This window comes from Taudactylus pleione, unplaced genomic scaffold (assembly GCF_031769625.1).
Source record: "Taudactylus pleione unplaced genomic scaffold, aTauple2 ptg000377l, whole genome shotgun sequence".
Classification (NCBI taxonomy): Eukaryota; Metazoa; Chordata; class Amphibia; order Anura; family Myobatrachidae; genus Taudactylus; species Taudactylus pleione.
The window spans coordinates 7,924,057-7,936,616 of record NW_028284778.1 but is presented as its reverse complement, the minus strand read 5'-3'; the positions used below and the strand labels follow the sequence as shown (position 1 = coordinate 7,936,616).

General features: G+C 44.8%; 1 protein-coding gene across 2 annotated transcripts in view; it reads left to right on the top strand.

Annotated features, from left to right (window-relative positions):
• The window catches only part of LOC148508116 (uncharacterized), a 28,910-nt gene that overhangs the window by 1,096 nt on the left and 15,254 nt on the right, over positions 1-12,560 (top strand). For both annotated transcript variants that reach the window (XM_088445245.1, XM_088445244.1), the window contains exons 2-4: positions 4,924-5,115; positions 11,311-11,386; positions 11,497-11,594. In XM_088445245.1, the coding sequence (XP_088301371.1) occupies positions 4,924-5,115; positions 11,311-11,386; positions 11,497-11,594 (366 nt within the window). The remainder of the gene's footprint in view (positions 1-4,923; positions 5,116-11,310; positions 11,387-11,496; positions 11,595-12,560) is intronic.

Genomic DNA, 12,560 nt, shown 5'->3' with positions numbered 1-12,560 from the left:
TGATGTCCTGTTAATACTCTTTTTACAGGGAGAGCAGTCTGTGGTGTTCTGTTATGATTTCTATTATTATACAGGAGGAGCAGCCTGTGGTATCCTGCTATTATTATTATACATGGGGAGAAGACTGTGGTGTCCTATTTTTACTCTTATACAGGGAGAGCAGCCTGTGGTGTTCTGTTATTATTATTATTATTATTATTATTATTATTATTATACAGGGGGAGCAGCCTATGGTGTCCTTTTATTACTCATATAGGAGGAGCAGCCGGTGGTATCTTGTTATTATTATACAGGGGTAGTAGCCTGTGGTGTCCTGTTATTATTATACAGGGGGAGCAGCCTGTGGTGTCCTGTTATTACTCATATTGGTGGAGCAGCCAGTGGTGGCATGTTATTAATATTATACAGGGGGAGCAGCCTGTGGGATTCCTTTTATTATTAATATTTTTATCCAGGTGAAGCAGCCTGTGGTGTCCTGTTATTATTATACAGGGGGAGCAGCCTATGGTGTTCTGTTGTTGTTATTATTATACAGGGGGAGAAGACTGTGGTGTCCTGTTATTACTATGATATAGGAGGAGCAGCCTGTGGTGTCCTGTTATCATTATTATACAGGGGAGCAGCTTGTGGTGTCCTGTTGTTATTGTTATTATACAGGGGGAGCAGCCTGTGGTATCCTGGTATTATTATACAGGGGGGGGGGCAGCATGTGGTGTCCTGTTATTATTATACAGGGGGAGAATACTGTGGTGTCCTGTTATTACTCTTCTACAGGGGGAGCAGCCTGTGGTGTGCTATTATTATTATTATTATACAGGGGGAGAAGACTGTGGTGTCCTGTTATTACTCTTCTACAGGGGGAGCAGCCTGTGGTTTCTTATTGTTGTTGTTGTTATTGTTATTATTATTATTATTATTGTTATTATTATACAGGGGGAGAAGACTGTGGTGTCCTTTTATTACTCTTTCATAGGAGGCGCAGCCTGTGGTGTCCTGTTATTACTATTATACAGGGGGAGCAGCCTGTGGTGTTCTGTTATTATTATACAGGGGGAGCAGCCTGTGGTGTTCTGTTATTATTATACAGGGGGAGCAGCCTGTGGTGTCCTGTTATTATTATTATACAGGGGGAACAGCCAGTGATGTCTTGTTATTACTCTTATACAGGGGGAGCAGCCTGTGGTCTCCTGTTACTATTATTATTATTATTATACGGAAGGAGCAGCATGTGGTGTCCTAGTATTCTTATTATACAGGGGGAGCAGCCCGTGGTATCCTGGTATTAGTAAACGGGGGGGGGCAGCATGTGGTGTCCTGTTATAATAAAGGGGGAGCAGCCTGTGGTATCCTGTAATTACTCTTATACAGGGGAGCAGCCTGTGGTATCCTGGTATTAGTAAACGGGTTTGGGGCAGCATGTGGTGTCCTGTTATAATACAGGGGGAGCAGCCTGTGGTGTCCTGTTATTACTCTTATACAGGGGGAGCAGCCTGTGGTATCCTGTTATTATTATACAGGGGGAATAAACTGTGGTGTCCTGTTATTACTCTTATACAGGGGGAGCAGCCTGTGGTATCCTGTTATTATTATACAGGGGGAATAAACTGTGGTGTCCTGTTATTACTCTTATACAGGGGGAGCAGCCTGTGGTATCCTGTTATTATTATACAAGGGGAGAAGACTGTGGTGTCCTGTTATTACTCTTATACAGGGGGAGCAGCCTGTGGTGTGCTGTTGTTATTATTATTATTATTATTATTATTATTATTATTATTATACAAGGGGAGCAGCCTGTGGTATCCTTTTATTATTATTATTATTATTGTTATTATTATTCATGGGGAGCAGCCTATGGTGTCCTGTTGTTATTATTATTATACAGGGGGAGCAGCCTATGGTGTCCTGTTATTGTTGTTATTAATATTATACAGGGGAGAAGACTGTGGTGTCCTGTTATTACTCATATTGTTGGAGAAGCCAATGGTGTCCTGTTATTATTATTATACAGGTGAAGCAGCCTGTGGTGTCCTGTTATTACTCTTATACAGGGGGAGCAGCCTGCGATGTCCTGTTATTACTCATATTGCTGGAGCAGCCGGTGGTGGCATGTTATTATTATTATACAGGGGGGGCAGCCTGTGATGTCCTTTTATTATTAATATTATACAGGGGGAGCAGCCTGTGGTGTCCTGTTATTATTATACAGGGGGAGCAGCTTGTGGTGTGTTGTTGTTGTTATTATTACACAGGGAGAGTAGACTGTGGTGCCCTTTTGTTATCATTATACAGGGGGAGCAGCATGTGGTGTCCTGTTATTGTTATTAATATTAGTTTTATTACTATTATAATGCAGGAGGAGCAGACTGGGGTGTCCTGTTATTATTATTTTTCTGGGGGAAAACCTTGTGGTGTCCTGTTACTATTACAATACAGGGGGAGCTTGTGGTGTTCTTTTACTATTATACAGGAGGAGCAACTTGTGGTGACTTGTTATTATGAAGCAGCAGATGCAGAGTAATAATGACACTAATGAGCTGTCAGAGAAAGAAATAACATGTATGTATGAGAAGTAGTCTGTATCCCGACAGTCAGAATCCTGATGCGCTCTATACCGTCTGCAGTATCCGGATGCGTCAAAATGCCGACAACTTCAAGCGGTGAGTGTTAGGGTTAGGCTGCGTAAGGGGTGGGTTACGGTACCAAATCGGAGGGTTATGGTAAGGCTGCAGGGGGCTGTTAGGGTTAGGCTGCGGGAGGGGAGGGTTGAGATGGCAAAGGAGATGGTTGGGGTAAGGCTGCTGCAGTTAGGGTAAGGCTGCAGGGGGAGAGGGTGTGGTTATGGTTAGGGTGGGGGGTGGTTAGGGTTAGGCTGCCGGGGGTGGGTTGGAGTTAGGCTGCGGGAAGATGGGTTAATGTTAGGCTGCGGTTGGAGGGGGGTGTGGTTAGGGTTAGACTGCGGGAGGAATTGGTTGGGGTTAGGCCATACTTACCTACTCTCCCGAAATGGGCCTTCCAAAATCAGATTGCGCTCCCGACCACCTGGAAGACTAGGCAAGTCTCCTGGAAGCGGCCGCAGCCAAACCGCTCCCCCCGTTGTCGCCCACGTAGTATGCAAGAGTGGGCAGTCCAGGCGTTCAGATGACGCGATTCACGCTGAATCGCGTCATCGAAGCCCCGCCCCCCACTTTACAGTGCCAGTGCCTGTCGACTCTGTACAGCGGGGAGGCAGGGCCACGAAGATGGTGGCGGCCTAAAAGTCGGTAAGTATGGGTTAGGCTGTAGGAAGATGGGTTGTGGTTACACTGCTTGGAGTTGGGCTGTGGTTAGGGTTAGGCTGCAGGGGGTGGGTTGTGGTTAGGCTGCGAGGGGAGGGGTGTGGTTATGGTTAGGCTGCGGGAGGATGGGTTGGGGTTAGAGTTAGGCTGCGGGGGGTGGGTTGGGGTTAGGCTGCTAAAGGATGGGTTATGGTTAGGCTGCGGGGGGAGGTGGTGTGGTTAGGGTTAGGCGGTGGGGGGACGGGTTGGGCTTACGGTTAGGCTGCGGGCCATGGTTTGGGGTTAGGCTGAGGGGGGGAGGGGTGTGGTTAGGGATAGGCTGAGAGGAGGGAGGTTACGGTTAGCCTTAGAACACTTACTGCAAATCGCCAGCATTTTCACTGTTGAGATTCCGATGCTGGAATTATGACCATCTGGATTTTGACCATCGGGATGTCGTACCCAACCCCTTATGTACGAGGGTGGTCAATAAGTAAGGTAACAAGACCTCTCGTGTGTAATGTTCTTTATATCATTCTAATTTCCTGCCAGGCCAGAGCAGGTAGACCACCACTACTTCCCCTTACGCCCATTAGACTGCCTCATATCAGTCATACTGTCCCAGGATCAGGTGTAAGAAGGCGGGGCTGGCGGTAACATGGGCACACATTAAGGTGCATAGTGTGATCAGATTTCTGTGTATAAAGGGCACATCAGCAGCTGAAATTCATCACCAACTTATTGAGGTGTACGGTGATAATGTCATGGTAACAGGTTTGGGTTTGGTGCCTTTGATAATGGCAGGACATACATTCTGATGAGCAGCCATGCACGTCCACTTACCTAACCGCACGCATGAGTTGTTACGGCGCTACCATTGGGAGGTACTGGACCATCCTCCCTACAGCCCTGACCTGGCACTAAGTAATTTTCATCTCTTTGGACCATTGAAGAAGTACCTGGGTGGAAGGCGATTTGCAGCCAATGGTGAAATTCAGTATTCGGCATATCCTGGCTTCAGTACGGGTTCTATGTGGATAAATAATCTGTACCAAGGCCGTACTATTGGTTATACTTATATGTACAAGTTGAATACATTTACGCAATGAGAGGTCTTGTTACTTTATTTATTGAACCACCCTCGTATATACCAGATGATACATAACAGGAGCTGGGGAAGGATGTGTGAGAAGGACACAGACACATGTAACAAAGGGCTGCACTCCCTGTGCTGAGACTGTCTGTCAGGGCGTCTTGTTATCCTGAGCAATAGAGACTCTCTCAGAGACAGCCAGTGGCTGTGACAGTCCCCAGTACCTCAGAGTGTCACTAATTATCCACCAGGATATGTCTCACCCCACCCTACGCTGCACACACACGGCCGGCAGGCTGGTCACACATGTAACATACATCTGTGGTGCGGTCATTTGTCATTTCATAATTTGTGCAGAGTGACTGATGGGATTCTGTATTGCTTAACCCTTTATCCCCTGGGCTGCCTACTGTCCTATCCCTGTGTTATTAACCTCCTCTGTTCCCTTCCCCCTCCCCTGTATTACTGCCACCTCTGTACTGCTGTTACACCCTCTGTTGTGTGCTAAAAAGACTGGGGAAGTGAGGGGATCTGGGAGTGTATGCAGTGATATTTACTGTCTCCCCCAATACACAGGGTTACACAGTAGTGAAGAAGACATCCGGGGAGCATGAGACACCCAGCAGCCATCCCCATGTGTCAGGAGGACTGAGCAGGACCCAGAGCCCCATCACGGTGCCTCCATCTCACTCACTGATACATGAGAGAGAGAATGACCAGAAGATCCTGGAACTCACCAACAAGATCATTCAGCTGCTGACTGGAGAGGTGACTGCTGGGAATGGGACATTATACAGTAACACCAGGGGCTGTGTCTGGGGGATGACTGGAGAGGTGACTGCTGGGAATGGGACATTATACAGTAACACCAGGGGATGTGTCTGGGTGATGACTGGAGAGGTGACTGCAGGGAATGGGACATTATACAGTAACACCAGGGGATGTGTCTGGGTGATGACTGGAGAGGTGACTGCAGGGAATGGGACATTATACAGTAACACCAGGGGATGTGTCTGGGTGATGACTGGAGAGGTGACTGCTGGGAATGGGACATTATACAGTAACACCAGGGGATGTGTCTGGGTGATGACTGGAGAGGTGACTGCAGGGAATGGGACATTATACAGTAACACCAGGGGATGTGTCTGGGTGATGACTGGAGAGGTGACTGCTGGGAATGGGACATTATACAGTAACACCAGGGGATGTGTCTGGGTGATGACTGGAGAGGTGACTGCTGGGAATGGGACATTATACAGTACCACCAGGGGATCTGTCTGGGTGATGACTGTTTCATTGTGTGTAAATAGACAAAGTGGATACCATATAGGACTGCGCCTCTATGCAATGATCAGGGTGTAAGAGGACAGCAACAATTCCAGGGTATGTTGAACTAGTCTATGTGGTGTATGTAAGTGTGAAATAAGAGGGCTGTCACTTTATGTGGTTAAGATGCAAATCCCTTTATTTGAGTCACAATGCTCCGGGAAGGGGATTGATGGAAGTGTAACTAGGAAAGGGGGATTTTGAGAATGTGAAATATAGGGAGTGGGCAGTGGGTGTATGGAGAGAGGTAAAGTAGGGAGTACCGGCCTGGGGGTTACTATTAACTATTAGGTACACCCACTGCCCAGTCCCCATCTTTCACATTCTCAAAATCCCCTTTTCCTAGTTACACTATCACCAATCCCCTTCCCGGAGCTTTGTGACTCAAAGGGATTTGGATTTTAACCATATAAAGTGACAGCCCTCTTATTATATGCACCAACAACCCCCACCCAGTGATTACGGTGATAGACTATTTACCTGAGATACATAAAAACATTCCAAAACCATCCGGACGCCCAATAATATCAGGGATCATTTCATTAACCTACAACTTATTCCACTACATCAACACTTTTTTACAACCTTACGTACAGTCCCAGAGATCATACATACGGGACACTACAGACATTTTACAGACATTGCAAGACATCAACTGGTCCGAAATATACTGGTTATGTACAACTGATGTGACCTCCCTTTATACAGTCATCGACCATCAACAGAGAATAAAGGCGACTGAGTATTTTTTACAACAGGATAAAAACATCACAGATCCACAAACCAAGTTTATCACCGACTGCATACAATTCATCCTTGGGCACAACTATCTCTGGTTTGAGGGCACATACTACAGACAAGACATACAGTCAGGTGCATAAATATTGGGACATTGACAGAATTTTCATATTTTGGCCTCTATTCACCACCACAATGGCTTTGAAATGAAACAAACAAGATGTGCTTTAACTGCAGACTTTCAGATTTAATTTGAGGGTAATTACATCCAAATCAGGTGAACGGTGTAGGAATTACAACGGTTTCTATATGTGCTTCCCACTTTTTAAGGGGCAAAAGTAATGGGACTATCAACTCAAAAGCTATGTCATGGACAGGTGTGGGCTATTCCCTCGTTATTTCATTATCAATTAAGCAGGTAAAAGGTCTGGAGTTGATTCTAGGTGTGACATTTGCATTTGGAATCAGTTGCTGTCGACTCTCAATATGAGATCCAAACAGCTGTCACTATCAGTGAAGCAAGCCATCATTAGGCTGAAAAATCAAAACAAACCCATCAGAGAGATAGCAAAAACATTAGGAGTGGCCAAATCAACTGTTTGGAACATTCTTAAAAAGAAAGAACGCACCGGAGAGCTCAGCAACACCAAAAGACCCGGAAGACCACGGAAAACAACTGTGGTGGATGACAGAAGAATTATTTCCCTGGTGAAGAAAAATCCCTTCAAAATAGTTGGCCTAATCAAGAACACTCTCCAGGAGGTAGGTGTATATGTGTCAAAGTCAACAATCAAGAGAAGACTTCAAAAGAGTGAATATAGAGGGTTCACCACCAGATGTAAATCATTGGTGAGCCTCAAAAACAGGAAGACCAGATTACAGTTTGCCAAACAACATCTAAAAAAGCCATTACAGTTCTGGGACAACATCCTATGGGCAGATGAGACAAAGATCAACTTGTACCAGAGTGATGGGAAGAGAAGAGTATGGAGAAGGAAAGGAACCTCATCAGTGAAGCATGGTGGTGGTAGTGTCATGGCGTGGGCATGTATGGCTGCCAATGGAACTGGTTCCCTTGTATTTATTGATGATGTGACTGCTGACAAAAGCAGCAGAATGAATTCTGAAGTGTTTCGGGCAATATTATATGCTCATATTCAGTCAAATGCTTCAGAACTCATTGGACGGCGCTTCACAGTGCAGATGGACAATGACCCGAAGCATACTGCAAAAGCAACCAAAGAGTTTTTTAAGGCTAAAAAGTGGAATGTTATGCAATGGCCAAGTCAATCCCCTGACCTGAATCCGATTGAGCATGCATTTCACTTGATGAAGACAAAACTGAAGGGAAAATGCCCCAAGAACAAGCCGGAACTGAAGACATTTGCAGTAGAGGCCTGGCAGATTATCACCAGGGATGAAACCCAATGTCTGGTGATGTCTATGCGTTCCAGACTTCAGGCTGTAATTGCCTGCAAAGGATTTGCAACAAAGTATTAAAAAGTGAAAGTTAGATTTAGGATTGTTTCGTTTGTCCCATTACTTTTGGCCCCTTAAAAAGTGGGAGGCACATATAGAAACCGTTGTAATTCATACACCGTTCACCTGATTTGGATGTAATTACCCTCAGATTAAATCTGAAAGTCTGCAGTTAAAGCACATCTTGTTAGTTTCATTTCAAAGCCATTGTGGTGGTGAATAGAGGCCAAAATATGAAAATTCTGTCAATGTCCCAATATTTATGCACCTGACTGTAGGTACAGCTATGTGGACTAAGTTTGCCCTGAGCTATGCAAATTTGTTCATGAACAGGTGGGAAGACCAGGCCTAGAGTTCGGTGCAAGCTTAGTCCTCTACCGTCATTATATAGACAACTTCCTGTTAATCTGGCAAGGAGATGAGGTCCAACTATCATGATTTTTTGAATACCTAAACACAATAATCTAACTTTCACCACCAACTAGAGAAGAACACAAGTCAATTTCCTAGACATAATCATCTTTATTGAAGAAAATCACATTTGCACAAAAACTTATCAAAACAAAGTTGACATTAATATCTATATCCTTTCAAACAGCGGACACCACCCTAATTGGTTGGACAACATCCCCACCGGCCAATTTAAAAGAATTAGGAGAAACTGTAGTAAGTTGATGGACTATCAGGCACAAGGCCAAAAAAATGGAACAACAGTTTTTAGACAAAGGTTATAAAAGGTAAACAGTGCGTTTAAAGCAGTAGAGAGAACAGAAAGGAACTCACTACTGACCTATAAAGACAAAACAATAGCAACCAAAGAACCAAGTACACTCTTTATAACAGTATAGCAATAATTATAGACCTCTTAATAAGATACAGGTTTCTTCTATTGTGGCTCTTGCCAAGCCTGTAAATTAAATCCAACCACAACAAAGAAAATAAGTACATTCCCTTCAACACAGACTAGCAAGGAGTAAAAAAATTCTAGAACATATAACATGTAACAGTGAAGGAGGTTATTTACCTGGTTACATGTCCCTACTGACATCAGTACGTAGGCAGGACAACCAGGAAATACAAAATATGAATTACAGAGCACATCAGAAATATACAGAAAGGGATAGAGACACATAACCTTTCTAACCACTTTAAGTTCAAGCATAACCAAGCCCATAATGGCATGTCCTTCTTAGGATAGTGTTCCCTCTAGCTCCGGCGGCAGGCAGGGTGCCGGAGCTAGAGAGGGCAATTTTGTGCGCGCGGGTGAAAAGGGGGCGTGGTCATAAAGGGGCGTGTCTATAAGACGCGTCCCCTCTTTTTCATCATACTTGGGGGCATGCACGTCACTTACGGACATGCCGGGCAGCCCCCAAGCGCTGCAGACAGGGAGAACAGATGCCGGGCGCATGCGCCCGGCGTCTATTCTCCGGCGGTGACCGGGTCACCGCACATTTCTCCACCCACGGGACACTGCATCCCGCGAGTGAAGACTGCACCCGCAGCCTGTGAGGGCAGGGTGCTTTTTGCCCTCTTTCTTTAGGGCAGGGTGCTTTTTGCCCTCCAGAAGGAGGGCAGGGTGCCGCACCCTGCTAAAACAGCCTAGCGGGAACGCTATAGGAATTCAGATAGTGAAGAAAAATTGGAGAGGAGGGGACTTCACTAAAAAGATCAAGAGAGAAGAACTTAGTTGGATGGTGAATTTGAAAACCCTTGCACCACACGGACTGCATCCAATTTTTAATACCCCCAATTAACCAATAACACTATCCCAACACCCCTAGTATGAGTCCCATCCCGATGTATAGTTAAAACAGAGGTTATTTCTTACCCAACAGGGCTCCTAAAAGTACACCAGAACTATACATATACAGGTTGAGTCTCCCATATCCAAAATGCTTGGGACCAGGGGTATTTTGGATATCGGAATATTCCGTATTTTGGAATATTTACATAAAATAATTAAATATCTTGGGAATGGGACCCAAATATACACATTGAATGCATTTACGTGTTATATACACCTTATACACACAGCCTAAAGGTCATTTTATACTATATTTTTCATAATTTTGTGCATCACAAAAAGTTTGTGTACATACATGAAATTCATTTATGTTTCATATATACCTTATACACACAGCCTGAAGGTTATTTTATACTATATTTTTAATAATTTGTGCTTTAAACAAAGTTTGTGTACATTGAACCATCAGAAAGCTAAGGTTTCACTTTCTCAGTCATGCTAAAAATATTCCGTATTTCGGAATATTCCGTATTTCGGAATATTTGGATATGGGAGACTCACCCTGTATTACTATTTAGTATAAAATAGAGTTTTTCTTCACCATGTAAGTTGAAAAAGCAAGGGTACTTCTTTAGTACTTTAATTCTTAATTACATAGCTGTGTATGAAAATGTGGATCTATTCAAAACAAAGTTTAGATCCATCCAAAGGATATGTGCCTATTCATAGAACTGCTCATGAACATCAGTACAACTTCTCATTTACATGGATTTTCCTGCCCACCAGCCAAGGAGACCGTGGAACACACACACCCCTGATACAATTGCAATTGACCTTACTTTCCCCAACCCAGTTACTATGGAGACAATGCCCACACCCACTGGTGATGTCGCTAACTCCTGATACAATCGCAATTGACCTTATTATTAACGATCCAGTTACCCGTCTCTCCCGGTCCCTGGTATCTTGAGACGACGGAAGTGACTTAAGTACCTGCTTGCACTGTGGAGACTAGGCTGGTGGATGCTCGGTCTGCGCTCACCAGATTAAGGTCCGGATCGACAGACATCAGGAAGAAGACACAGTAGGTTGAAGACACAGGACGGTGAAGCCTGACCAGGACATTTATTCATTCAACAGTGACTTTTATAAACCAACTTTTGACTTTCTCATTGGGTGCAAGGGACGCCTACCCCCAGGCTGGTACTCCATGCTTTACCACTCTCACCTCTTGTACCGAGCATTGTACACCCACCGCCCATTAGCATCTTTCACATTCTTTAAATCCCCCTTTCCTAGTTAAACTACCATCATTCCCCTTCCCGGAGCATTGTGACTCAAATAAAGAGATTTGGATTTTAACCACATAAAGTGACAACCCTCTTATTTCACACTAACATACACCACATAGACTAGTTCAACATACCCTGGAATTGTTGCTGTCCTCATACACCCTGATGATTGCACACAAGCGCAGTCTTATATGGCATATGTTATACTTATATCCACTTTGTCTATTTGCTGATTAGAGTCAAAGGGGATTACTTTTCTAGAACCTGTTGCCACCCCACTAAAACCTCCACAGTGAATGCCTGGCAATACCCCTATTTCAGTTTCATTGTGTGTGTCAGGTTTCTATAAGGTGTCAGGATGTCACTGTCCATGTCTCCATGCAGGAGGGGAAGTTTATAGAGGAGCACAAGGGTCTGTACAAGGACTTGATGGAGAATCATCGGGCCCTAACATTACTGGGTAAGAGGAGACTGTCATTTATTTTACAGGGGAGAGCAGGTATGGGGGCCTGATCATCACCTGATAACCACATATATACAATGTACTCAGTCACTGTGTGTCTCCTACAGATGGACCCAGTAACAGAAATACCCCAGAGAGATGTCCCCGTCTTCTTTATTCACAGGATTTTACAGAGGAGAATCACAGAATCCCACAGGAGCATCAGGTAGGTGGCTTTAAGGAGTCACCAAATAGCAATATACAGTACGAAATGAATTTCTATATCAGTACTCCATGGAAGTCCCCACAAAGGGTTATGTCTATAAAGAGGCTTTTCCACGGCACCTGTATCTTTTACTATCTACATCAGTTAGTGTGTATGGTCTCCGAAACAGGGGCTTACCTCTCTCATCGATCCCAGCTGTAACAGAGGCTTACCTCTCTCATCGCTTCCAGCTGTAACAGAGGCTTACTTCTCAATTCCTAGCTGTAACAGAGGCTTATCTCTCTCATGGTTCCTGGCTGTAACAGAGGCTTTCCTCCTAGTTCCCAGCTGTAACAGAGGCTTACCTCTCTCATAGTTCCTGGCTGTAACAGAGGCTTATCTCTCTAATGGTTCCTGGCTGTAACAGAGGCTTATCTCTCTCATTGTTCCTGACTGTAATAGAGGCTTACCACTCTCCTGGTTCCCGGCGGTAACAGAGGCTTACCTCTCTCGTTTCTGGCTGTAACAGGCTTACCTCTCCCATCATTCCTGGCTTTAACAGAGGCTTACATTTCTCATGGTTCCCGTCTGTAACAGTGGCTTACCCCTCTCTTTGTTCCTTGCTGTAACAGAAGTTTACCTCTCTCTTTGTTCCTTGCTGTAACAGAGGCTTACCTCTCTCATTGTTCCAGGTGGTAACAGAGGCTTACCTCTCTCATCATTCCTGGCAGTAACAGAGACTTACCTCTCTCCTGGTTCCTGGCTGTAACAGAGGCTCGCCTCTCTCCTGGTTCCTGGCTGTAACAGAGGCTTACCTCTCTCATCGTTCCTGGCTGTAACAGAGGCTTACCACTCTCTGGTTCCCGGCGGTAACAGAGGCTTAACTCTCTCATTGTTTCTGGCTGTAACAGAGGCTCACCTCTCTCCTGGTTCCCAGCGATAACAGAGGCTTACCTCTCTCATCGTTCCTGGCTTTAACAGAGGCTT